The 27,492-nt window shown below is 41.5% G+C and overlaps 3 protein-coding genes across 4 annotated transcripts in view; 2 read left to right on the top strand and 1 right to left on the bottom strand.

Moving 5' to 3' along the window:
* The window catches only part of GNAS (GNAS complex locus), an 88,134-nt gene extending 78,380 nt beyond the window's left edge, over positions 1 to 9,754 (top strand). Inside the window, exons 11-12 of the mRNA XM_082292901.1 lie at positions 507 to 574; positions 1,450 to 9,754. Coding sequence (XP_082149027.1) covers positions 507 to 574; positions 1,450 to 1,596 — 215 coding nt within the window. The 3' untranslated portion in view covers positions 1,597 to 9,754. The remainder of the gene's footprint in view (positions 1 to 506; positions 575 to 1,449) is intronic.
* A 2,233-nt stretch (positions 9,755 to 11,987) lies between these two features.
* Positions 11,988 to 20,379, top strand: NELFCD (negative elongation factor complex member C/D; the record flags this gene model as incomplete). 2 transcript variants are annotated; one of them, XM_082292573.1, is made up of 15 exons in its annotated part: positions 11,988 to 12,065; positions 12,498 to 12,613; positions 12,778 to 12,887; positions 13,728 to 13,837; positions 14,151 to 14,258; positions 14,783 to 14,935; positions 15,681 to 15,811; positions 16,225 to 16,390; positions 16,896 to 17,030; positions 17,402 to 17,541; positions 17,731 to 17,845; positions 18,158 to 18,253; positions 18,445 to 18,585; positions 18,908 to 19,037; positions 19,444 to 20,379. In XM_082292573.1, exons 1-15 carry the CDS (start codon positions 12,000 to 12,002, stop codon positions 19,476 to 19,478), a joined length of 1,752 nt encoding a protein of 583 aa, XP_082148699.1. In that variant the 5' UTR covers positions 11,988 to 11,999. The 2 variants fall into 2 exon arrangements, with proteins under 2 accessions (XP_082148699.1, XP_082148698.1); XM_082292572.1 differs by lacking the exon at positions 19,444 to 20,379 and having other exon boundaries at positions 18,908 to 19,099.
* Positions 20,380 to 21,134: 755 nt separating this feature from the next.
* CTSZ (cathepsin Z) lies at positions 21,135 to 26,029 on the bottom strand. Its single transcript, XM_082292909.1, has 6 exons — positions 25,731 to 26,029; positions 25,284 to 25,447; positions 23,444 to 23,623; positions 22,746 to 22,896; positions 22,358 to 22,520; positions 21,135 to 21,906 (listed from the first exon to the last, which is right to left on the bottom strand). The coding sequence occupies exons 1-6, from the start codon at positions 25,862 to 25,864 to the stop codon at positions 21,793 to 21,795; spliced, it is 906 nt and encodes a 301-aa protein (XP_082149035.1). The 5' UTR covers positions 25,865 to 26,029; the 3' UTR covers positions 21,135 to 21,792.
* Between the last annotated feature and the right edge of the window lie 1,463 nt (positions 26,030 to 27,492).

Genomic DNA, 27,492 nt, shown 5'->3' with positions numbered 1-27,492 from the left:
TATTTGCAGTTTATCACTTCCTTGTTAATCACATTGGTGATGGTTTTGGTAGCTTCAGCTAAGACTTGAAAACTCTTAAGTAGATGTAATCATCACTGTCTTTCAGCCAAATTGTAATGTTGAATTTTAGGTATTAATAATGAGAGATTCCTGCCTCTTAAAACGTTTAATATATTAATAATTTCATCATGACAAAATCCTTTTACTTTGGTGTAGACCACAGTCTGACACTTTGTCACAAGTGTGTCCTCGGAACTCCCCCTAATCCTGCCTGTGGTCATTTCTCTTACCTGCCAAATGCCTGGTACTGTGACCATTGTAATATTCCCTTGTTCTCCTGAAATCTTGCTGGTTTAAATAATGTTATGATTTGTCTTGTCTCACAGTCAGTTTTGCTAAGTGTATTTCTGTCATATGTGAGCAGAAAACAGGACAAGTTGAGATTTTTAGGTGCTATTACCAGAAAACATCTGTTTTAATAAGATACTTATTTTATTATTAATCAGCAACACCAGAGCCTGGTGAGGATCCCAGAGTTACAAGGGCCAAGTATTTTATTAGAGACGAGTTTCTTGTAAGTATTTCCTTTCTTTCGCTATTTCTTACATGATTCTTCTCAAACCCAAGCTCTTGCTCACCTTCTGCTATTGCCAAGTGCTGTCACTTCTTGTGTTGTTTATATCTAACATCCACATTGCATCAACCACTGTTATATTTATGACCTTTACTGCTGTTTCTTAGCTGCTGTTTGGATATTTGTTTGTACATAATTAAATAGCAAAAGAATTGGTGAGAATTAAGAAACCCCAAATAGAATGATGAATGAAGTTCTGCTGTTATTAATAGGACCAGATTTTTATTCCATGCATTATTTTTAAAGATAGAGACTAATCAAAAGATGCCTCATCTGTCACATATTAATGTTCTCTTTCCCATTACTGGTCAGCTGAAGCTATAATGGACATAGTTGGGGGGTTTTTTTAATATTGTTACTTGTAATGGTGAGGCTGGCAATCAAATTGTGGACTCATTTTAAAATGGAGCAAAATTAAAAGTTGAGGGAGGCTTTCTGTAAGTGTGATAAAAGGGGATAAAAGCTTTGTACAGGGAGACAAAATCCTACTTTTTTCATGGCGAAATGGACTAGGAGTTGTGTTGCTAAATCCACCAAAGCTGCATATAAATAATGGCATTTTCCTGAGTTCTCATTCCTCTCTGAAATTCCCCAGTTCTCAGTGACCATCTCACCGTGTAATTCTGATCATTTTAAACTTCATGTTCCAGGTGAGAGAGCGAAAACTTGTGGGTATTTTGCCACTCAGTTCCACTTTCTGAAGACACAACTCACACATTCACATCTCACCTTCATTCAGCCCATTTTTGGGGACAGGGTGGGGTTTCCCCAGTGGGTTTTATTTTAACCCAGTATCTCTCTCTTGCTTTGCACAGAGAATCAGCACAGCAAGTGGAGATGGAAGGCACTACTGCTACCCTCACTTCACGTGTGCTGTGGACACAGAGAACATCCGGAGGGTTTTCAATGACTGTCGGGACATTATTCAGCGCATGCACCTTCGCCAATACGAGTTGTTGTGATGGAGAGCACTTTTTTCTGTGTTTTGGACTCCTTATTCCTTATTAAAAAAAAGAAAAAAAACACCCTTGCCCACATAGGGTGGAAGAGAACTGTTTGAATCTCCCATTGATTTGCACCCCTCAACTTTTTCTCCTTGCTGGACAATAGCAGCACTTCTAAGCTTGCTTCTGTACCCCTCGGACAGTTTGAGATGGCCCCTAACACTTAAAAGGCCATTTCCATGAGGATTCCCTAACACTGTTATTAACAAAAAAGAGAGGGAAAAGAAAAACCAAACCAAACCAAAACAAAAAGAAATAAAACCTAATTAATTAAAAGCCCTGAATGTGGAACACCTGAAAGAATTGGGGATGAAAAAATTAAAATGTGAAACAAAAATTGGGGGAGAGAAAACTTTAGGTAATTTAGCACTGCTGCGGGCATAATCCTATAACCCGTGATCTCCACTTTGTATCACTCACTGCATCCGAGTAACGAAGGTGCCAAGTCACAGACCAAGTTTGAAGACAGACCCTTGAGTTTGGTTCTCTGACTGTAATGTGGCTTTGGGCGGAAATACTGACAATTCTCCAACAGACCTAGACAGTGCAAAAACCAACTGCTACCTTTCAGAAGGGTATTTTTAAAACCAGTCTTGGTGGTCTAAAGACAACCGTGGACATTTATGAGTTGAACTGCGTATGGCCTGTGATTGCAGAAAGAGTTAACCACACACTGTTTTCAGTTTGTCCACTGATGATCCTGTCTGCTCTAAAAATCATTATCTGGACTGTAGTCCTCACAGTCTTTCCCTTCTTTTTCTTCTTCCCTTCCCTCATTTTTTATTTTACTGCTGGATTATTATTCTTGTACAGACTGTAAAATGTATTATTTTGTACAACTTTATTGAAAATAACTTGTAGAAGATCTTTGTGCCTTGATTATGGCTGTACCTGTACAATGAGCTAAGATGTAAGTATGTTTGATTGCGCTGTACAGCTTTGTCAACCCTATCTGCAGCATTAGCTCAAGGTAGGGAAAATTTATCTGTAGTTTAGTTTTTCTGGTTTATAAAAGAAGGAAAAATACTGTTTAGTAAAAAAAAAAAAGGAAAAAAAAAAAAGAAAAAAAAAAGAAAAAAGTACAAATTGTGCAAACTTAACCACTTTAAAAGTGAGGTCTTCAACAAGTGACCAGATGTTGCAGCATCGTGCTTTTTAATTTTTAGCTTTAATTCATTTAAATCTCTATCCAAATGCAAAACATGGCTTGTTTCTACATAAAACCAAATTTTGCTACAAATTATAAATGTTAGTCTTTGGTCATTCATAGTCCTTTTTTGCTAAAGACAAAAACCAGAACAATAACAGACACGTAGGGCATCATGCAGGTCTGGTGACCATCTCTAGACTGGGCCAAATACCCACCAACCTCGGCTTGCGCTGCGTGGGCAACGACTACCGGAATGACAAGGTGTGCACTGCCCTTGGATTTGGCCACTGAATTCCAGTTTCAAATGACATTTTTATTTCTCTTTTAATAAAGAGATACTTTAGAACCTTTTTTGTTTTATATTAACTATATAAGTAGCTTAAAAGTGAAGATGTGTGGATTTTTTCTTAAACTTGAATAATTTATGCAAATTATATGCTTAGAACAACATGTGGTACAGTAAAAAGAAAAAAGAGCAAAAATCACTGTAGCAATAAGAGAGCATGTAATTTTAGTAACTACTACACTGCTTTATATTTTATACCTAGGTGTTTTATGTCTCTGTGAGTGTGTTACTTTTTCATGTGTCTAAACCTACGTGTACAATTTGTACAGAGTCAGAAATTACAGGTGTAATAACACATCTAGAACAGTGTTAGCCTATATTACTCAAACACCCCTGTTCCCCCTTCATTTACACCCCTAAACTGATCTGGATCTTACTGCAGTGACTTTAAAAGGAAAAGAAACAAAAACGAACACCAAAATTCTTGCCTCTTTGCCTTTCACACTAGCTTCCCTCCACTCAAGAGACCGTGTTGGCTTTCTTTTTTTGGAAAGAGATCCAGTTTAAATTCAAGTGAGGGTGTGGTCAGTGATGTCTGTGCAGCTAGATTTGCTTCAGGTAGCGGATGCCTTTTCAATACTAAGAAGTGCAACTGTTCAGAATTGTGACTTTTCATTTGCTTTTGTGTGGCTAAAGTCTTAAAATGAATCACATAGTCCATTTTCTCTGAAGAGCAGGGATATGAGGGAGTTACTGTCCCATCTCAATTCAGAATTACTTCCAGAAACACTGAATAGTCTAAAAAATTTAGCTGCGGTTGTTACTCGCCTTTCAGGAGTGATCTTTCCTGTTCACAGGTTTAGACAGTTGCCACCTGAACTTTGTAGAGCGGTAGGAGAAAACGTGACTGAAAGCAGGCCCCTGCAATTCAGAATGTATCCAGTGCCTGTAGGTGAAGGGCTGGCGTTTCCACTAGGTAAAAATGGGACACACGTAGTGGAAAGGAAATTCATTGTGAGCCTTAATTTTAGTTACAGGAGCCAAAATCTTTATTTTAGTGCCAACCCTTATCTTTTTAAGCCTAGGAGGAGTTGGTGTAAACACCAAATTTATAAATGGAGAAAACCTGTAGTGGTGTGAGGAATGTAATCTCTTGTCTGAGAGAAACAAAGCACCTCCATTAAAAAAATTAATAAAATAAGCTTCTTCCTCTGATGAGGAGGACACATAATAACAATGAGCTATATAAGACAGCAAAAGTTTAAGAAACCTAAAGCTTTATATGAACAGATATGTTTAGGGGATGCTTTTTTTTTTCTTATGTGAGGAAAAAGGCAATTGTTTTGAATATGGTTGAGTTGCACAAGTACGGAGTGTGTGTGTGTCTTAATGTCTCAGTATTGCCTTTGTTAGTCTCTTTATTAGTCCATGCAGTTTGGTGGCCTGGTAAATGCAAGTCTTATTTTTAACAGCTTTCTTTTTCTTTTTTTTTTTTTTTTAAATACAAAACCATAAAGCTTTAATGCTTGCTATTTAATAAGTAACTGTGTTTTCTTCTGTCTCTAATTTAGTGGCCATAATTGCAGTTAATTGAACCATTCCAACCTAATGCTTACCCATATTTCTTAGTTTTGTTTTATTTATTTATTTGAACTTCTTGTTTTCATGATTGAGGACTGTCACTTCTGTCTCATTCATCTGTTTGGAAACTTCTGACCTTACAGCCAAAACTTAACTCATTCTACTCAGTATTCATCGTGATGCTGAAGTGTAAGATACCTGCAAATGTAAACACTACCACTTTTATTAATAAAAGCAAATACAGTGTTTTTAGGGCACATTTGCATCACTGTAGTTGAGGTTGTGTCAGTATTTCCATTGTAAACCTATGGAGGGTCTTACCTTGGCACTAAACTGCCCTAAGCTGAATCTTTGCCATACAAGGCTTCTGCTCAAGCATGATTTGGTGGGTTGGTTTTTAAACAGTTTCCAACACAAACTCTTGTTTCTGTTTTAAGTTATACAACTGTTTTGTTGGATGGGGGTTGGTTTAAAAAGAAAACAACAAAAAACAACAAACAAACCTGGTTCAAGATTGTTTTTGGCACTTCTGTAACTCAGAAATGGTTTTGATTTTAAAACAACCTTCGGCAAGCCAGTAACCTACAATATGGTCTGATCACTTTGGGTATTTTGTAAAAATAATAATAAATTGTAGAGATGTTGTGGTTTCAAAATCAGCTACTGTGCATTTGCAGTAACTTATTTCACCCCAAGAACTTTTAATAATTTGTGCATCAGAGCACACATTCAGTGTGGTGCAGCAGAGTAGGGATAACTCCTAAAGATTTTTTTCTTTTTTAATAATGTGGAGAGATAAATCCACTACAGACTAAGAAAGGATTCAGCTGCCTCTGAAAGCATCAAACACTGCTCTCAGAGGCTGAAACTGGAGCTCTGCAAGTTGATAGGAGCAGATTTTGATGCAAAAGCCTAGGAAGGCATCCTGGATTAGCTGTCATAGGCAGGAGTCCTGAGGGCTTTTCTTCATTTATCTAAACTATTTTGATTTGTAGCATCAAGGGCAGGATTTAACTGAGGGTATGTCCTAACTCCAGAGGAAGGGAAGCTATCACTGCTCCACTGTGCTGCATGGTATTGATACCTGCAGGATAATTTCCTTCTGCCAAGAAATCTATGCACAGAAATGTTAACGTTCATGGCTTCAGAGCTTGAGCACCTTGTAATTCGTTGTGGTGTGTTGTTCCTGTAAATGATGGAGGATGTTTTGTGTTATTTACCTTATTTTCCAATGTCAAAAATCATGTGCCAGTGAAAACAAAAGACATAAACACAGGAGATTGACTCTAGATCTGGAGGCAGAGCCTGTGACAGCTGAGTACCAGTCCAGTGCCTTAGTGACAATGCTCTTGGTGATTGGTGCTATACAAATGTCTTAAGAGTGATAAAGTTGTTCTAAGTTAAAAAATTATGTAACTCATTGTGGAAGAGAGTAAGTTCTCTTCTTTCCCCAACTGTACCTAATGCGCTGTGTGTATTCCTAACAATGCTGGCACTTGCAAGACCTCTTCCATGGAAGTAGATAATAAAATTCCTACTAACTTTAATAAGCAGGATCAGGGCCATAGATTGCTATCAGTGGAAATCTTGCACAGGAGCAGGTCCTCGTCTCTAAAATACATGTTGAGTTTGTGTAACAGTAAAAATATTTATAAGCAAACATCTGTTTGCAGTCCAAAACCAAACGGTGCCCTTCTTCCTCAGCTTGCTATCTCTGAAAATTCATCCCTTGGGAAAAAATCTTCCTGTTCTATGACAAACTTTGAAGCATCTTTGTAAATAAAATAAGCTACAAAGGGGATTTCCGAAGCTCTGCTGATGAAAGCTTGACATTGAAAAATCCCTCTGGTGACTGATGACAAATTCCAAGAGTGAACCTATTTTAATTCTGGTCATACCTGGTTGGCTTCAGTCCCGTGAGTGGATGTGTGTCAGTTGTGGGGAGGTGAAACTGCTTTAGTGTTACTGTAGTGCTCAGACTGCTAAAATTGGAGCCATAAGTACTGGCTTCATAATTAATTGTTTTGAACCCTGATTCTCATCTTATTAAAAGCTCAAACTGCTTTTTACCCAGGTTACTTTCAGTGTACTGAGCTGAGCAAAATGGGTGCAGTATAAAGCACAAATCTGACCTGGAAAGGCAACATGGGAGGAGGTGGGGAGGCAAATAAGATCTCTCACTGCATCAAACGTAAAAATAATAAGGTGGAGGGTTTTTTCTGAGTTCTGGGTCCTATAAACTTAGCCTGGTTTTGTAGAAGACACAGGGAATTCCCCAGGGTAACAACAGCATTAATACCTCTGTAATGTGGATAACTGACTAAATATGTAATAGCTAATTACAAATCCACCAGAAAACAAAACTTGCAGATTTTCCTATTTTTTTTTTCAATTAGGAAGTCTGCCTCAAAATTATTTAATGACAGGACAAAATAAAACCTTTAAACATTGTCCCCAATAGGGAGAAGGATAAGTTTTTGAGGGAGAAGATGCTGACATTAGAGATTTTTGTGTAACATGCTTTCTAAGGCTGGGGTACCAGTAGACAAACATAAGCAAATTCAAAATTTAAATGTGAATTTATCTCTTCACTTTAATTTACCCAGTCATTTTTTTGAATGAGTTGGCTAATTTATTTTTTAATATACTACTACTCAAGTTTGGAGAAAGACAAGCCTAAGGACAGAGGCAGTAATGTTGGGAATTCTCTCAGTTCTGTTGTTCTGTTATGCAAACTATTGTTTTTAGGCTGTGAATTTTATGTGAATTATTAATAGTGAAGTACAGTGTTTCTATCTGTAGTTTTCTGGTATTTGATGTGACTTTGGAACTGTATCATTCTTGCAACTAAAATGCCAGAGTGCCAGCAGAGATCAGGCAGAGCAAGGAGCAGCTGTGTAGGGGTCAGGAATTGCCACATCAAGGGGCACGTTCCAGTTCTTTTTTGCAACATTATCAGTTTGCTGTTGGCAGGATCAGAAGAGCTTCCACAAAAGGACAAATTAGGGGCTGGATGATAGAACCAAATATTGTGGAAGAGCTCAAAGTTTTAATGGAAGGTGTTTCAGACTGGTGCTGAGGTAGAGCCATGGAGATGTGTCCTGAAGGGGGTGTGATGGGTGATTAGTATCTCAGTAATTTTAATCTCTGTTCTCTTACTGTTTGAAGGCACAACATCCAAAATGAAGCAACAGATTCTGACAGTTTTGGTGCTAACCTTGAGTTCTGTTTCTCACAGGACAAAGCTCTGCTGGGCTACAGAGGTTCACCTGTGTAAGGCAGTCTGGGAGCCCAGAGCAGCCATGAGCAACAGCTCTTGTGAACCTGTTTGTGATTTAAAACTGGGAAACTTCACAGCCACTTGCTCTGTCTGCAGCATGGCCCAAACCCTGCTGCCTCTGGGTTCAGCTGCTTTCTCTTGTCCTCACCAATGTAGTTGATAAGAGAATAGAGCAATTACGAAAGAAAGGTATGAGACAACCTCAGATAAAGTTTAAAATCCATCACCTTGGACACTGAAAAAGAGATTTAGGGGGAAATTCTTCATTCCCCAGGTGAGTGACCCAGTATGGGATCCTCATACCAATTTTCAAGGTCAGACAATGCAATCTATCCCGAAAAGCTGGGATATCTCCAGTGAAGGAACTGCAAAAAAAAAAAAAAAGACACTTTGTGCAGCCTTTAGAGCTGGGAGATTGTTCAGTGAAGGGTGAGTTTAATGATCAGTGTGCAAATCAACTGGAACTTGCTTTGAAGCAAGAAAATGTTTCCACCATAGGCTCATCTTGAGAAGTGCTTGGGGTATTGGGAGGCTCAGTGTTTTAAGCAATCCTCAGTGTATAAAATACAGTTCCAACTTTTAAGTTAACATTCGAAAGACACTAGAGTAACATCATGTCAGCAACCTCAAAACCACCTTGTTTTGTCTCAGAATATTCTTGGTTACCTGGTGAAGTGTCGTGTGTTCAATGTCTGGAATAACTGTTACCAGTACTCGAGGTACAAACAAAAATGCTTCATCTTGAGGCTCTGCTTGAGAAGGAAGAACTCTTTAGCCAAAACTCATTAGCCTAACGATGCTGCTGTAATTTCCTACTCCATTGGAAAGTTATTACCTTATCTCTAGTTGAATGTATTGGCTGCTTTGTAAAGGGCTAACGATTACAAAATACAAATTTATGCTAAAAGAATTTGTAGAGGGCAAGGAGCAGAGGGAATGACAGAGAATGCCAGGGTGGATATTTTTAAAAAACATATGAATAAAAGGCAAACAGTTTTGTTGGAAGTTGGCTCTTCTGTTTGGGATTTTTCTTTTATTTTAGGAAGCAACCAAATGAAGCTGGATGATTTCGTCAGCTGTATTACATTCAGCCCTTTAGGTAGCAAATCCTCAAGTACGGTTTTTAAATAATTTGCTCAAAAATCAAGGAACAAATTTTGATAGTTGGAATTGAAACTTGAGCATTTGGTACTTTGTTTATTCGTCTGTTAAAAAAAAAAAGGTACAAAAAGAAACATTGATGTAGTTTTCCATGTTCCTGTACATCTGGCTCTTCACACACATTCACTTTCCAGAATGCCTTTACTGCTTCCTCAAATCATGCAGCAGAGACACCAAGGCTGACCTTCACTGGATATTTACTGGGTTCCAGATTTTCTCTCTCTCAAAATTTATCTCAAAATTTGCTCTCTGCCTCATCAAAATCTCATTAGATAGAAATTGTCACTCAAGAATATTTTACACATAAAATGTAGTCAAATATGCATTCGGCTAAAAATTTGTTGAATTAATTTGCTGCATAATAAAACCTTTCAGGGACATTCAGGTAAATCTAAGTGCTTTTATTCATTAACATTTTCCTGAAACTTTGTAAAACACAAATCCATATGGGGGAATGCAGTTAAACCCAAGAGACAACCAGCATTGTTTCCATTCGAAGTTGTAAAGGTTTAGTTTGCAAAATCAATTTCTGGTACATTTAATATTTCATCACATTTTAAGTGATATCTTGAAACTGTTCGGTTTAATCTGTTTTTACCTCTTGTTTATTGACCTGAAGTGAGGCAAGCTTGGATATTGCAATTCTGCAAAGGGCTATTCAGCAAATGTCTGGCTGTTACAGATCCCTAGTTTTCTCCTCAAGGGAAGTTGAAAGTAAATGCTTTGAGTATTGTTCATTCTTTATATATTTAAAAAAAAAAATCCTTTTCTGTTACTGCAATCAAAATAAAGAGATATACATATATAAATGCAAAAACCCTTCTAGTTTTAAGATTCAGGCACTGAAATTGTATCACTGATGTCTAATACCACTATGTCTCTTAATGGCAGTTGGTTCTGGGGACTGTTCCCATTTTCTACTCAATTAAGCAGGAAGTTTTGTAGTGTAATTACCACCTGAAGTCCCACAAGTTCAACTCTTGTCACCAGACAAAACTTTTACCTGCTCTGGAAGTGCTTTACTGAGGCTGTTTCAGGCCGTAAGCTCCAGCACAATGAAATTCTCTAGGCTGCAGATCCAAATGTCCTGCCCAGGAGATGCACAGCAAATTTTGGTCATGGGAAGGAAGCCTCTCCTACCTAAATAAAAATTGTCATAGAAAGTGTATTTAGTTGAACTTTCTGTAAAGAACCAGGATCTCCTCCTAAGCCTCATGCAGTCTCATGTGGTTTTCCCATTCAGTTTCATTGGAATGTTAAGTCCTGGACTCACTTTTTCTCTAATTTTAAATTTTTTTGAATCTTCTGTTAAGGTACTATAATGGTTACTCTTAAGTCACCTCCAGAGAACTTGTCTTACACCTAATTACACATCTTATAACTTCACTGCAAGCCAAAAAAAAAAATGATGAAGCACAGGAGGTGTAGAGATGTTTCTTATGAGACTCTCAGAAAATACTTTTTCTTTCTTGGTTTGGGATGGATTAAATTCAGGTCTGGTACTTTCTTAGGAAGTTCTGACTGGGTAATCACACTGTCTGTTCCAAGTTCACTATTATTTCTCACGTCTGTGGGACGGAAATTGCCTGCTAACCAAATGGAGATGAGCCAAAAACTTTTTCTCAAGGATATTTCCATTGGCTTCCAGCCTCAGCCTGTCACTTCAGTCCCAGTTTGTCCTTCATAAAAAATGACCGGTGGTTCCACAGGCGGTGGGATGTCCCTCACTGTTCCCCTGCCTGCAGTGGAAAACGCGTCCCCTGTGCCTCAGTTTCAATCCGTGTCGATTATTCCGAAAAAGTCTCTTTTCCTTTCTGCTGGCAGAGCAGAAAGAGCATTATCCCGGGCTCTCTGCAATGTTGGAGCAGTGTTTCAGGAAGGGCTGCTTCACCACTGTAGGGCAGCACACGACAGCACAACTCGCGCTGTGCTGCAGTTCAGGTGCTGGGCTGCATCTTCGGTATTGAACTTCAAAGTGCAACAAATCCTTTGATTAGCACAGCGACCACATTTGAACAAGGATTTTGTCTGTTGGAAATCCTACAGCTTATTCAACTTATTTCTGAAGAGGGTTGTGGTTTTCTTTGGCCTTTCTTATCCAGCAATGCATGGAAGACAATGTAATTTCTTTTTACTATTTTTCAGTTAGAAACTGAATAAGAATAAAGGACCTTTTAAATAATTAATCAGCAAAACTCCTGGCTGGCCTCCAAATCCCAGAACACACCCTCACCCTCCCCTTTCTCACAGCTGAACTCTTACACAACTGCGTGGATCTGAAGAGACAAAGGGACTCTGTTTCTCACATGGTCTCACTAATGCCTCTTTACTTGCCTGAGGCCTGATTATGTGATCAGTTTTTCATTGTAGACTTGCCCCCTGTCCATCTGTCTCTAATTCCCTGTCCCTCCCTTCTTTGGGGACCCTCTTGACCCGCTGTCTCCCCTCAGCTTCCCCAGGAAGGGTCGCAGGGTGAGCACAGCCAGCGCTCTGGGATCCAGCTTTGTGGATGGGGAACAAATCCTGTCTCACAGCCCGCCCTGCCTGATTACAGAACAGCCTCAGAACAGGGAATGTGGCTCTCACAGCACCTTTCCTCTGCCCAGAGATGCCCACATCCCTTTTCTTCCCCTCTTCCCTAGCAATTCCCGTCCGATTGCTGCTACGCTGGGAGGCTTTGCAGGGCAGTTTGATTTTAAATTTCCACTGGTTCCTTTCCCCCGTGAGCTACTGTAACCCCCTGCCCGGTTCCCCTCAGAGCCTGCCCGGAATACCCACCCTACCCTGAGGTGCCCCTCAGCCGCCGCCATCCCGGGGCCGCCCGGCCCCGCCTCGGCCGCCGCCATTCCGCGGCGCCCCGCCCGTTCCGGCTGCTCGGCGGGGAGGGCCGGGCCGGGGGAGCCATGGAGGACGCCGATTACTTCGAGGGCAGCGCGGCCGAGTGGGGCAGCGAGGCGGACGGGGGCGCGGTGAGAGCCGGGGGGAGCGGGGCGAGGGGCGACCCCTGGGCATAGACTCCGAGCGTTTCCGTGAGTCTGGAGCATCCTCCGGGACAATCCTGGAGTATTCCCCGAGAGGGACCCGGAGCGACCCCCGGGTGGTTCCCGGAGCGTCCCCCGGGGCCCTCTCGCTCCGCCGCGGGGCTCCGGGCTGAGGCGAGAAGGGCCGGGTGTGAGGGAAGGAGGCCAGGGTGCGCCGGGCCCGGGGCTCCGGGGTTAAACAGGGGGAAGGCGGTTCTGGTTTTTGTGCCTTCTCCGTTATAATCGCTGTTTGTCAGCGGTGCAGGTCGCTCGCGGTGCTGAGCCGAGGTGTGTGTGATGCTGTGGGCAAAAAGAGCCTGAATGTGGGAGTGTGGGGGAAGACGGGACAGGGGAGGCTGACCTGACTGTGCTTGTGAACAGCAAGATGATGAGGATGGGGAGGGAGAAGATGATGCTGAAGTCCAGCAGGAGTGCCTGAAGAAATTTTCAACCCCTGACTATATAATGGAGCCGTCTATATTCAACACATTGAAGAGGTGAGTGTAACCTGATGTGTGTTACGGTGTGTTAGAGGTGTCACTTTGTATGGAAATGTGTGAAAATATATAAATAGTGCTGTTGTTTTCCCTTTAAATTTAGAGTTCGATTGTTTTTTAGTTTTAATATGACTCAGTTTGTTCTTTTGTGATCCTTTCATCAGGTATTTCCAAGCAGGAGGATCTCCAGAGAATGTTATCCAGCTCCTCTCTGAAAACTACACTGCAGTGGCACAGACTGTCAATTTGCTGGCAGAGTGGCTCATTCAGACAGGTATGATATGTGATACAGTGTAATTTGGGTCTGTAGTCTTTCTTCCATCAGAAATAAATGAATTTGTGGCAAATTTGATCATACACAGGAAGTGGATTGCTATAAAGTTGTCATCCTGTGTGTGGCTAAATCTCTTATAATAATAGGTTTATTGCACTTGGAGAATAATGAAGCAATGTGTTGATGAAATGCCAGCAAACTGCATTATAAAAGGTTTTATAGTTTAAACAACTGCATAAATTATAGTTTCTTTTAAATTTCAGTCAAAGGGCAAGGGTGCTGTTATATAGACAGTATAAACAGTGTTTGATACTTTGTAATAGAATTATATAATCATTATTACATTACCAGAATTATTATACTATGAATTCAGAAATGTAGAACTACTCATTGCTATTTGTATGTTATTTTGTAGAATACTATCAAAGGTACTGATAATCAGTATATTAAAAGGATGAACTTTAGTGTGTAGTAATGTGGGTTTGTGCCCCAGCCCTGGTATCCCTTTTTTGGTTAAGATACCCCTGCATTTTGGTGTCACAGCAGTAACAGTCCTGGGGATGACTGGCATTGCTTTTTGTGTGTCTGATGAGGAGAGCAAGAGAAAGGGACTAGTGTGACCTGCCTGAGATCCTAAGCAGTTTAGCATTGGGGAAAAAATGTGGAGAATCTGTAAACCTGTATCAGTGTGGCTCTGTAGTAGAACTGATTGCTCTCCTCTCATCTTCTCTGTGTTGATAAATTTTGTAGTTTCTGTTCTCATTGGAAAATGTGAGGTACTGCTGCTGCGTTCCATTGGACTGCATTGCATCTGCCAAGTGTTTTATTCCTTCTGTGCAGGTGTTGAGCCAATGCAAGTCCAGGAGACTGTAGAGAACCACTTAAAGAGCTTACTTATCAAGCACTTTGACCCTCGGAAAGCAGATTCCATCTTTACAGAGGAAGGAGAGGTGTGCATGGAATCTCTGTTGCTGTCTCTACAGTGGATCCTTCCTAGATGCCTTCATCTGATGGAGTGGTGGATGGTGGGGGAAGGGAAATTGAATCCTCAAAGCTCAAAGGAACAGCTGGTTTCAGAAAACCTGCTCTATCTCCCTGGAGTCCTCAGAGGTTTAGAGAACTTGGAAATTTGGAATGCATCCTCCTTTGTAATAAAGCTCTGTAGAACAACTTGCTAGACACGTGAGAGGTAAAAGCCTTGTTTTTTATGATCCTGACAGCTAAATATTCTTAAATTTCTCTCTGTTGCTCTGATCGTTTCAGACTCCAGCCTGGCTTGAGCAAATGATAGCACATACCACGTGGAGAGATCTTTTTTACAAATTGGCAGAAGCCCATCCTGATTGTTTAATGCTTAATTTTACTGTGAAGGTACTATACTTAAGTGTAATAAATAAGAATATCCATAGAGGGCTAATTGTTCTGGCATTAAATATTAGCTGTGGTCTTGCTTGTATTTTTTATGTATTTGTGCTAATACTAATTAGTAAAAGTATGCCTTGGTGGGAGGACTTGTGCTACAGGTTGCAGTAAGTGTAATTTCCCAGTCTGAAGTACTGTTTTTTCAGTTTTTGTTTCTTTTTGTTTGTTTGTTTTCCTTTACTATCTGTTTGAAAATTCTGGATTTCTGCTGCAGTGGAACGTTTCAGTCAGTTTTTTATGTTTCTGTGAAAAGAAGAGAACATTATATTTTGTTGTGCTCTGCTGTATTTTATATCATTATGCTTTATTTTTGCTACATCTTTATTGGTTTCCTTTTCTGAAGCCCACAATATGAATTCCAGTCAGTGTATGCAGAGGTGCAACGTAGATTCTGTGTTCTTCTAGATTTGTTAGGATATGAGAAATACAACTGTAAATAACACACGATTTCTGTGATGTTTTTATTTTTATAGCTTATATCTGATGCTGGGTATCAGGGGGAAATAACCAGTGTTTCAACAGCATGTCAGCAACTAGAAGTATTTTCCAGAGTCCTGCGTACGTCTCTGGCAACAATTTTAGATGGAGGAGAAGAAAACCTTGAGAAAAACCTCCCTGAGTTTGCTGTAAGTTTGGGGTTTTGGGTTTTTTCCCGTTTTATGTGGAAAAAGAAATGTTCTGCTCTCTGGTTAGGAGATACAGACCACTGTGGGATTTTAGCCAATCTTGATGTTCTACAAAAGCCTATGAAGAGAACGTATATCTGAGTTAAAACCTAGAAATTTATGCTTTTTGGTCATTCTGTGGCCAAAAATTCCTTGGGTTGCTTATGTGACACTTCTTACATTTATTAAATGTATTGTAAAAAGGTGTAGGTAGAAATGTTGTCCATCACATTTACTGCAAGATCTAAAGATTAGTCTCGTCAGTCCCTTGACAAATGAAAATCATTCTTTTATGATCCACATCGGAGTGAAAGTTGCCATCTGAATCAACCCAGCATATGTTCTGTGTTGTGAAATAGCACAATGATTTTCAGAGGGCCTTGAACTTCTCTTAGTGTTTAAATACTGCAGAGAAAGTACTGAGCATAAGTAGAATACATTTTCCACTCAATTTTGGCATTTAAGAAGTGAAGTTCTCAATTCAGCCACTTCTTTTTGCATGGTTTCAGTCTGTTCTGTATTTTCCTCTTGGCTGTTGGGTTTTTGGCTCTGTTGTTTAGTTGCATACACCTTGGGGTTTTTTTCCTTTGCAGTTTTGCTGTTTGGTTTTTTTCTTCCCCTTTGCTCTCGCGGCAATGTAATCACAGAAACACACTGGGATGTTTGTTGCTGACTGACTGGTGAGGTTTGTGCTGTGCTTTCACAGAAGATGGTGTGCCATGGAGAACACACGTACCTCTTTGCTCAATCCATGATGTCCATCCTGGCCCAGGAGGAGCAGGGGGGCTCCGCTGTCCGACGGATCGCTCAGGAGGTTCAGCGATACGCCCATGAGAAGTGAGCGGCAGCTGTGGGATCAGGGAAATGTAACTCACCAGGATCTGTAAACTCTGCTGGCTTTTGCTCATTCTTGATTACCTTTAACCAGCAAAAGGAGAATTTTTAGCTGAAACCGTACAGGGCTGGTAGCAGGGCTTGAATTTGTGGAACAGCAGAAAAATTTGGTGTTCTGTACCAGGGAGACCTGAAACTGGAAAAGCAAAGACTTTTAAGTTTCTGTCTATTAAGAAATATCTATTTTTATTGTTCTATGAACATTTTGGAAATAAACAAGGCAAACACAAGCCTAATTTCTGGAATTACCCTAAGGCATTACATCCCATAGAATATGCCCTGTTGACTCAGTGAGACTTCATCTAAAATACCTGAATTAAGAGAATAAGTCAGTGTGTGTGTTTCTCTTCCTGCAGAGGCCATGATGCCAGTCAGATCACCTTAGCACTGGGTACTGCAGCCTCCTACCCCCGAGCTTGTCAGGCTCTTGGGGCAATGCTGTCCAAAGGAGCTCTGAATCCAGCAGATATCACTGTCCTCTTCAAAATGTTTACAAGCATGGACCCACCTCCAGTAGAACTGGTCAGTAGTTACCTGTTTGTAACCTCTGAAACTTTATTTCTGGTACAATAGCACTTGGAAATGGGATGCCTTGTGCTAAGTGTCGTCTGGACACAAAAGTTAAATTAGCACTCACCCCTCTGTGAGGGGTGTAGGTAATGTCTAAATGTGAAACTGCTACTTGCATTCTGGTTTGCATTAGGTTATTGGTACTTTTGTTGGAGTTTTTTTAATCATTCTGACTTGTCTTTTTACATGTAACTAAATTAAATGAAATGTGCTAACACGGGTTTTGGTAACAAAAGGCAAGAGTTTGATACTGTAGCAATATAGTCTGTAACTGATGCCTTTTTTTCCTTTTTTTTTTCCTGTCAAAAGTCTGCATCTCTTCAGAAAACTGTTCAATGTACTCTTAAAGGAAAATGTGTTATCTGGCTGTATGCAAGGTATATCAGATGCAAAAACTCCATTCTTAGTCACCTCTCATAATTCTCAGGCTCTGATAAACTGTTCATTCTCTTCACAGATTCGAGTGCCTGCATTTCTGGACCTCTTCATGCAGTCTTTGTTTAAACCAGGTGCTAAGATCAACCAGGATCACAAACATAAATATATCCACATACTGGCATATGCAGCTAGTGTTGTAGAGATGTGGAAAAAGGTAATGTTCCCTTCTGTGAATAATATTATTTTTACCTACAGCAGCCTGCCTGTGCTGAAGAAAATACATGGTTGTGAAGTTGCTCGGTTTAAAATAATGTATTCAGCTTGATTTACTTATTTTAATATGACATGTTCCTGCCTGCAAAGGAGGTGATTAAAAAGTGTCGATCCTGATCAAACGAAGGTCTGAGTACACTGAGAAATAAATACAGCAAACATCCTTATAATTAATTCTCTTAAACTTGCGTGCGAGTCTAAATTTTGAGACACCGGATGCAATCCTAGGCTTATTGCAGGTTACAACTGCTTTCCTTAAATAACCAAAAGCATCTGCAACTTTTGCATTCAAACATTGCAATAATTTTGCAGAACAAGAGAGTCAGCATCAACAAGGATGAACTCAAGTCGACCTCAAAAGCCATTGAAACTGTTCACAATCTGTGTTGCAATGAGAACAAAGGAGCATCAGAGCTGGTTGCAGAACTGAGCACTCTCTATCAGTGCATCAGGTGAGCAGAGAGGCTGGGAATCTCTCATGAGGACATAAATCCCATCTTTCACACACAGCTTGTCCTTCTTGGGTTGCAGAACATATTTTTCTGTGCCAGTGCAGAAAGATGGCAGATTACTTTGGGTTCTTAATAAAACTTGCATTTATTTTTCCTGCTGCTGTGCTAAAGTGATCTCTCTCTCTGTAGGTTCCCGGTGGTGGCGATGGGTGTCCTGAAGTGGGTGGATTGGACGGTGTCAGAACCACGGTACTTCCAGCTGCAGACCGATCACACCCCAGTTCACCTGGCGCTGCTGGATGAGGTAAGAGTGTCTAGAAAACTTGGCTGGAGAGCAAGAACAGTTCTGATTCTTGTGTAATACCCAGTGCACTGAGTGCCTGTCATTTGCAGTAAGGCAGTAAATATGCAGAGATGAATCTATTCAGCGTTAATTATTTGGTTTTGTCAGCTCAGCATTATTTGTGCCAGGAAAACTTGGGCATCATAGAAAGGAATGATGGATTAATTTTCTAAATTAATTTCTATCTGGGACTGGACATCAGTGTAAATTTGTCTGGTGCATTGTGTTTTAAATTGTGGTTCTGAGGATGTCACTTTGCTGTCTTGTTTGCAGATTAGTACATGCCATCAGCTTCTTCATCCCCAAGTTCTACAACTTCTTGTCAAGCTCTTTGAAACGGAACATTCGCAGCTGGATGTGATGGAGCAGGTGATTCTCAGAGGATTCAGTGTTTGTGCTACTTCACATCAGTCACTCTTACCCAGTTCAACAGCTTTTGCTCTCACAACAGCTCTAATCTAGATGGTTAAAATGTAGCATGGCAGATATTGAATGAATTAAACTTGCACACTTTGAGAGGAAGTTCTAATGTGTTGGCTGTTCCCTCCCTGCATCACCAGCTGGAGTTGAAGAAGACTCTCCTGGACAGGATGGTTCACTTGCTGAGCCGAGGGTACGTGCTGCCTGTTGTCAGCTACATCCGCAAATGCCTGGAGAAGCTGGACACGGACATCTCACTCATCAGATACTTTGTGACAGAGGTCAGCAGCAAAAACTACTGCAGATAAGTTTAAAATGAGCTGCATGTGTTTTGGCTATTCAGAAATACTTCAAGTTCAGGTCAGATTCTAAGCGATGTCTCAGTGTTCACCAGGATGTGATTTGGTCCTACTGATCCTGACTTCTGGAAGTAATAAGGTGCTCAACAGAGTACCACAAGAATACATAATTAATTACTTGCACTTAGGACCTTTTGTTCTCCATACAGCTACCTGTATGCTTCCAAAACTGGTATGTGAATTAAATCTTGTCCCTCCTACCCCTGTAAGTAGAATAATCATCAGTTTTTGTCTGCTGTTTCAGGTGCTCGATGTGATTGCTCCTCCGTATACCTCAGACTTTGTGCAGCTTTTTCTTCCAATCTTGGAGAATGAAAGTATTGCAGGCACTATAAAAACAGAAGGTGAACATGACCCTGTAACTGAGTTCATAGGTAAGTCACATTTATTCCTTGCATACCTGCTTGCATTTGTGTCTCTTACAGCTTGCAAATAATGTTTAGGAGGAAGATTGCAAAAAATAGTAACCAGCTATTTTCACAGACAACTTCCCTTTTAGGGGCCTGTGTTTAGCAATTCTCCTGTAATCAAGAATCTGTGGGTAGTAGTGAAGAAAGTGAAGATAAATACTGCTTTTTGGGAACTAGCACGGCAGCAGGGAAAGGAGAGGAAGGAAAGTCATCTGTCATAATATTATACTCCATCCTAAACCAAAAATATCTGTCCAGGCCCTAAAATCCTAATTATTTACATAATGCAGAAATCCATATGCAATTATATAAATCAGAGAATCATAGTAATGTACTGAACTGTCTTTTTTTTTTTTTCTCTCCTTTTAAGCTCATTGCAAATCTAACTTTATTATGATGAACTAAGCAGTGGAAAACATCAAGAATGCAGACAGAGCTCATGATCACTGCTTTGCCATGTTCTCCACCAGTGAGGTTCTAAAACAGGGCAACGCAGCAGCGAAAAAAAATCCCAACACAACCAACAAACCTAAAACAAGGAGGAAAAGGGTGAAGGGCATTTGCTTGACTTGCATGGTGACCTTGAAGTTCTTATCAGAGGAGTGCTTGTGTTTCATAGAGAACTGTTCCTGTCATTTGGAAAATGGAAGGATACCAAAGGCTTTTCTGTTGTTACACAAATCCATATAAATCAATGTTCTGAAGAGGATGGATATCAAGAAACAGATTTATTTGAAAGAACATTATTTTAGTTACTTGCAGAATTTGTCACTGATTCTTTGTGTAATAAACAAAATCTGAAGAATGGGGAAGGCAATTCCTACTAAAAACACTTTGCAGATAGTTCTCTGAATAGGTTTTGAATGCTCTAGGCTTTGATGTTGCAAGTTGTAAAAAACAGGAATTTGTGGGATTGGCTCTGTGCTGCAGCAAAGCCCTAATGCCTGTTTCTCCCCTTGGCATTATATTAGAATTCTGAATACCCTACATGAAAACAAAAAACCAGTTTTGTGTAACACAAGAGGAGCTGTAACAGTCAAGGTTAGTTTTGCATTAACAGATGAATTCTATGGGAGTGTGTTACCTTTCAGAATCTATTTTTTGCTAAATAGATGCATCAGATGTTACTGGTAAGTTTCATTACCGTGTCATTACTGTCCCAAAATATGAATGCTAAAATTTCATTACTGTTTGTTGTGGCTTTGTTTTTATACTTATCTCTACTCTGTTGTGGTTGATGCCAAACAGTGAGAGATACACCCAACAATATAACTTACCTTTAAATAAAGGTGTTCTTTTCCAGCAATGTCTTTCAGTTTCATTAAGAGGACTCATTCTCTCTGTTCATGGGACTGAATTCCTCTTTCCACCCCTCACTTTTAAACAAACAAGCACATTTTGCATTTCCAAGCACATTTGTTTTCTGAAGAACCTACTTTCTAAAAGACACTGAAATTCTAAGGCCAGCTAGATGTAAATGAAGTCACCTGAAAAGGGCAAAAGTTGCTTATCTTTGAATAGAAGATTTACTATTATTCCAGCTAACTCTCACCATTTAAACTTGCATGAGACCTAGTCTTCATAATTTAAGTAAATTGTAACATTAACAACAGAAACTATTCACCCTAGAGGCAATCAATTTAGGATGCAGCCCTGTACAAGCTCTTGGTGATAATCACTGCAACTTTGCCAGCAGTTTAAACAAGATTTATTTTTGCTTTTCCGTGTTCAGCTTGGTATCACTTCCTCTAAACAGTTCCTCTGCACTGCTCCCTGGAGATGATTTTTAGAGTGTTAAACCTTTTGTGATGCTGTGACCATGTTCATACGCAGGTGTTTGAAGCAGCATCGTTGCTGTATAAACGTGTCCATCAGGCCTTTCACAAGAAAAAGACCAGTGAAAACAGCAGCAGCGAGGTGGAAACAACTACACACATGCATTAATAAGCTCTTATAATAAATACCCAGTCACATAAGAGATAAATATGTTTATTAAATGCAATTAACAATGCCAATTAGTAACATTGGATATGGCACTGATTTGTCAAATTAGTGAGGAGTTCTGGGTTATGGCAATTTAGATTTTGCCTCTTCAGGAGAAAAGGGCACAATCACATATTAAAGCAAGAAATTTGAGCAAAGACAAGACTAATTAGTTAGGAAGTGTTTAGACTGTCTTTTGGTCAATTCCCATTATAGCATTTTGGTGGATAAAAGCAACCTCATCATTTGAGACTTCCAACACCACTGTTTCACCAGGAGGTCCAGGAGAGAGGGTTTAATATTTTGAATTTATCATGTCCAGACTTACCATGGCTTTTGCATCACTGCAACATCTTTGGTTAGTACTGTCAGAGCATTTAAAATAAGCTCTAGACCCAAATATTGAGTATACTTTTCCAGTACATCTACATGATTTGTATTTAAAAAAATAGATATTTACATGTACAGATTCTGTAATTCAGTCAGTGTGATTTTAATACTGTGCATCAAGGTAGACAACTCCTTCATGGGTGAGTTACTTCAAGATGTAAATAATTATCTCAAGGCAGTTCTGTATTTTTTGAAGGCATTGCATGTTTCATCTGGGCTAGTTTTGCAGAACTGCCTGATGGTGTTGAACTGTGAGAGTCTTAGGCTACTATTCTTTAAACAAAAAGAGGTTGTGCTAGGAAGCTTCCAAACAAACCACCTAAACAAAAAGGTGTACCATGTAGAATCAAGGAAGTATAGGATCTCCATAGGCACAGTCCTCTTCAATAGCCAGATTGTAGTCTGCTCCTCTTCCACCTTTATAGGCACTTGTCACAATCCTCAGCCACCCTCTTTCACCCTGTAAAGGAATTAATTTGCATTGTAAATTAGGAAACACAACTGTAGAAATTGTATGTTTTGTCTGCTCTGCCAAAGCTGATAATTTAAGTGAATGTAGGAATTCACTCAAGCTGAAGTGTAACCCTGGATTCATATGGAGCAACCTGCTTTGGTGAATTTAGATCCTACTCATCCAGTTTAGTATGTGACTGGATTTTTGCCTACAACAGCAACTTCCAGTTGCCCGTAACAAGAGTTGCACACCCTTGAAAGGTAGAATTTGGGATAGAGCTGACATTACTCCAGTAGCTTTGGCCAAATATTCTTGTCTTCAGATTAGCTGGGTTTCATTTTTAAACTACTGGTCTAGTTCAAAGACAGTTCTAACTTTTATATCCACAGACTAGCTTTGCAAGTGACAAACCCCACCTTCCCTCCAAAGTCAAAAGTGTGCTCCCATGTCTCCTTACCCAAGGCTCACCCCAGGAGTTACGAACTATCCAATATTCTGTCCCATTCTCCACTCCCCAGCCAGCCACAGACACGATGTGATTCACTGTAGGTGAGGGGTTGTACTCAGTGTACAGTCCCCCCGTGTAGGCATCCAGTTTTTCAGTAGCCATTATGCCACAGCTGTAAGAAAACAGAGAGAGAAGTTTTCATACAAGGGGATCAGGGCAGGGACCTGGCTAAAAACCAATTGGTTTTCTTGCATTTTGAATTCTGAGCTCAGTTTATGTACAAACTAAAGTCTGCATATTAGTGCAGAACTTTGTCACGTGCTAGAGTGAAAATGTACACTGAGTTTCAAGTATTTCACTCCCTATATTACTAGTATATAAACATTTTCTTTTTTACCTAATTGGCCCATTAACATAGATTTCTGCCATCATTTTTTCTCTTCCACTGATAGATCCATAGTCAGCAACTTTCCAGAGAGTGTAGTTCTTGATCACGTGGCATTCTCCAAAAGTGACACAAGTTCCACACTGGTTGAACTTCTTACACTCTATAAAACAGAGGTGAGAGTACCACTGCAGGAGGTTGCTTTTCTTCAAATGAAGTAATAGTCGGACACTAAGCTTTTATAATTCAATTGAGGCAGATATTAATAACTTCAGAGTAATTTTTAATACATATTCTCTCTGGTGAACTCAGTTATTTTCTGGAAACCACATTTAAAGTCCCTATTGTCACCAGTTACTGTTCTTTACTTCGTAAGTGCTTCATTGAGGACATAGAGAAACCATTCCAGTCATACATGACCAGCCAAAGGTTAAATTTCTCCTTTGTTCAGCTTGAGGTGACACTTGTAAATATTTCAGTACATTAGAGATTGTGTGTCACAGATTTATGAGATTAAGTTAAAGCAATTCAGCTGTGCAAACTTGCCTGAGCATGATTTAGTGCTACACTGTCTGTCTGGAGTAGGAGACACACACAGGCCCGTAAAGAAAACCTGTTCTGTCAGTCAAATGGCAGGAACCACTACTCTGAAAACCCAAGAATACACTAAACCTGGGAAGAAATCCTACAGCAAAGCAGAGACATCCTACTTTGATCCTTGGCTTGGTAGTTGTTGCAGGTCTCGTCGGGAATGCCATGGTCATGGGCATACATCCAGACCCCGGAGTGGTCCCCGCCCTCGCAGGACCCGGCGTCAGCACAGTCGATGACATTCTGGACAGACAGGTAGGCAGAAGGCCAGGCACCTTTCCTCTTGATGTTGATTCGGTCTGTAAGGATAAGAAACTGGGGTTTGTGACTGGCATGCGTGGGTGGCCACACACTGCAACTGGTTTTGAAACTGCTTCCTCTTCATTGAGCCTGTAACTGTTTGCAGACAGCAGCACTTGTGGTTGGAAAAGCCTCTGCTGTCTGCAGTGAGGAACACAGCATGACCTAGTTCAAACCAGAGGCTGAGTTATTATTGTGGGTTTCCATTAGGAGGGTTTTTTCCATTAAAAACTCAGCAAAAACGTGCAGATGAGTAAGATCTGTCTAAAGCCTTGAAGAGCCCTAGACCTCTTTTAATTTAAAAGAAAACTGAAAACTTCTGGATCTGATTCCTGACTTTGACTGCAAAGAGTTTTCAAATACACATCATAAAAACAGCTCTGACCAGTATCTTTTACAGGAGTAGAGATTTATGTGTAAGACCATGCATAAACATAAGCCTGTGGAGCCCAGGTTGCTGGCTCTGAGAGACAGTCTTAATGCAACAGAAGGCTTTCAGAGTGATCTCCTTGCTGTTACATCAGCATCTCACTGTTATCCTGCCATCTCAGACAGGCACTGCCACCCTGCTGCCTTATTTTGTCAGAAACAAGCAGCTTACTTGGCAGAAAAGCTTCCTGATGAGTATTCATAAACTGCTTCTCTGCATTAATAGCCTTAACTGCTGCCACTGTAATACTTTAAATCCTATTAGTACCAACAACATTCAAACATTCTCAACAGAACTAGGAGCTATCATCCCAGCCTAATCTTCTGCAAGTTGCTGTATTTTACCTATCCTAGTACTTCACTCCATCCTGGCAGGTGTCATACATGTCCATATCCTTGTACTGCCTAGGACTCTATCCAGCATGATTCCTGCTGTCTGCTCACACCTGCCTTGTCTTCCCCCTTCTCCCCAGTTTCCTCTATTTCTACTTCACAGGTAAATTTCCTACAGCCTCCCTGTGCAAGCAGTGCTTCTCCAGCATGTAACTGTTGCATGCAAATCAGGTATTCTCTCCAGAGCCATTACTTCTCCATCTGTAGCAAACCACTGCTTCCCCTTGACTGAGAAAAAGGCCGACAGGAAGATGCCTGCTGAAATCAGATTTGTGTGTCTGCTGTGGTGGTCAGTTCATTTGAATGACAGGACTCCTTTGTTGACAAGAGGCAACTTCTTTCATTCCCTTATTCCCAGCATGGCTGGGGAGCCCCTGCTGTAGTGCAGCAGGCTGAGGTACCAGAAAGGGGAAGGAGACCTGACAGCTTTTTTGCATCTGCTGCTGCCATCACCACACCTCCGAGGGGAGGGCAGAAACCCCAGCTCTTACCCCAGGACCTAAAGAGCACTTTGGGAGGACCTATGGCCATGTTCCTTCTGCACACAGGTTTTTAACCACACACCAGCATTCCCTCCTTGTTCCCTTTGTATAAGGTGGAGGCAGCCTCACTCTGATTGCTTTTTCTATTGAAACCAACCTTCCTTGCCTTCACCGTGGGCATCCCCACTGTTCTGGTGTATTCACAGATATCTCAGCCTCGGTTTTGCTGCGTTAGTCCCTGCAGTGATTTAGCACCTTTTAGCAGCTGTCAGTAACCGGAAGCTAAACTTCCTTTGCTTCCCGAAAACTCCCGATTCCAGCGGGGAGCCAGCCCGGCAGGTGAGCCCGAGCGTACCTGCCAAGGCGCTGGTGCTGCCGTGGGCCCAGCAGGACCCGCAGTACTGGGGGATGTGCTGGTTCCGAGTGGTGCTGGCGTAATTCACCCCATCCACGTTCCTCCAGTCCCAGCTCTGCGGCAGCGCCGACACGTCCAGGTACTCGTGCGGGCGGGGGTACGTCCTGCAGGGAGACGGGACGAGGAAGTAGCGCCGGCATCCTCGGGCGGAGGACGGGCGGGTGTTTTTTTTAAAACCACGGATTTCACCGAGTTTCGTAAGGAGGCCGCGAGTGTCCAGCGGGGCCACGTGACCGCCCCCCCCAGCCCCTCAGCCCTCCCCAGCCCCGGCAGGGCCGCAGCGGCCGCGGGCCCCCCCCAAAGCCCGGCTGTGCCCGCCCAGCCCTTGCCCAGCGCTTCTCTCCGCCGTGCGGCGGGGAAGGCGACCCGGGAGGGGCCCAACCTCACCTGAGTCCGGGAGCCTTGCGCGGGGCCGGTTTGTAGCAGTGCTGCCCTTCCCTGAAGTAGAGCCCGGCGCGGGCGGGCGGGCAGAGGCAGCCGCAGAGCAGTAGCAGGATGAGGGGCTGGAGCAGCGTGGCCATGCTGGGACAGCGACGGCTCCCGGGGTACGGCCGGCACCGGGGTTTAAGGGCGGGGGGAGGCGCGGAGGGACGGGCGGGGCGGGGCCGGGCGGGCGCGCTCACCTGCGGCGGGCGGGGACAGCCCTCGGGGAGCGCCCTGTGCCGGGCTGCGCTCCAATGAGCCCCGCCAAGGGCGCCCGGTGGATCTCTTGGGGATGAGGAACAAACTGAGATCCCGTGTTCCCAGCCCCCAGTTACGTTTCCAGCTCACACGCTCAAAAATCTGATCACATGCCTTGTGACAAGAGGACTTGTATCTGGGACAGGCCCTGTTACAGGCTTCTTTACCTTTGGTCTGACACCTCAGCATTGTGCTACACTGTGGCCAGCGACTGTGACTGGTTTTCTTGTTTGGTTGTGGTTTTTTTCCTGGTCCCAAGTTCTGAATTTCTCAAGCCCTTTAATGCTACAATTAGCAAAGAAACACAGGCCTGTGTCCATTTACTCGGCTGCTCCTTAGGGTTCAGACATCTGAAAATTCTTTATTATCTGCTAGAAGATCTAGTCAATAGTAAAAACAGTTTTCTAATTTTCCTGCAGAAGGTTCTAGTGACTGTGTGAATGGATTACCAGTCTCCTTTCCATACATTAGCTAGAAGCTTTCATGTTTGATAAACAGGTTTAGTAAACCACAAACAGTTCTCCCCTCATAGCTTCTCTTCCTTAGCTCTCAGCACTTTTTGTAGAAGGCCTGAGGCTTATTAGGTCCACACTATGAATAGAGAAACTGAGGCACTGGGAACCAATGCACCAAAAGAAATGGCAAAGCAAGAACCAAGCCTGTGTGTTGAATCCAATGTTTTTTGGTAGCATTCCTAAGGGTGATGCAGCTAGCCAGGTTAGCTGAGATTTGCATCAGCTCGTCTGGTAGCCATACACAGATCTCTCTAAAATTACCTGATGGCCTGTAGCCAGGCTTATCTCAAACTGAATAGGCTTTCCTCTCAACAATCTTCTCTGCTACTCTGAAAAGCCAGTTCCTCCCATGAGGAGATTGACAGCTGGACTGTCAATCTCTCAGAATCAGACTTGAAACCAGTCAGAATTTACTCGTGAGAATATTACAGTGAAATTCTGAAGATTTAGTAAAACCTACAGAGAAGGCCAAGAAGATAATTAATAAGAGAAGATGTTCTGGACACAAGGGGAGGATGTTCTTGTTATGTTATATTCAGAGTGTACAAAGAAGAACTTGTAGATAATGTGTAGCAACCATACTTTTGCTTGTATAGCTGGTTGTTTACTGCCTGAATGGTCATTGCTTGTTAGACAGCCTTGTCATTGTTTGCTAAGCAGCTAATCCTAAATTAGGCCACAGCGATTGTGAAGAGGTATAAGAATAGCAATAGAAAAAATAAAAAATCTTTCTACCTTTCTTGACTATAGTTTACAACTAGTGTGGTTTTTATGTCCGCCTTGACAACAGCCACACTCCCAAGCAAACTGTATTTTAAAAACTAAAGGCATCCCAGAATGCCTCCCTTCACCTACATTTTTTTTGCCAGTGGGTTGCAGCAAAAAGACCAAAAATCAATGAAAAAACCAAAAACAACAACAAAAGGCCCCATAACCACAAAAGCCTGGCTTCT

The sequence above is a fragment of the Coloeus monedula genome, assembly GCF_965178545.1.
Source record: "Coloeus monedula genome assembly, chromosome: 17".
Taxonomy (NCBI): Eukaryota; Metazoa; Chordata; class Aves; order Passeriformes; family Corvidae; genus Coloeus; species Coloeus monedula.
The sequence above is the reverse complement of the archived record's forward strand: the minus strand, read 5'-3'. Positions and strand labels throughout refer to the sequence as shown.

Coding starts and splice junctions, on each gene's coding strand:
- CTSZ (XM_082292909.1), bottom strand. CDS start 25,864: ATGGCCACGCTGCTCCAGCCCCTCATCCTGCTACTGCTCTGCGGCTGC. Junction 23,624..25,283: donor CAGCACCAGCGCCTTGGCAG/GTACGCTCGGGC, acceptor TTATCCTTACAG/ACCGAATCAACATCAAGAGG. Junction 22,897..23,443: donor CTACCAAGCCAAGGATCAAA/GTAGGATGTCTC, acceptor TCTGTTTTATAG/AGTGTAAGAAGTTCAACCAG.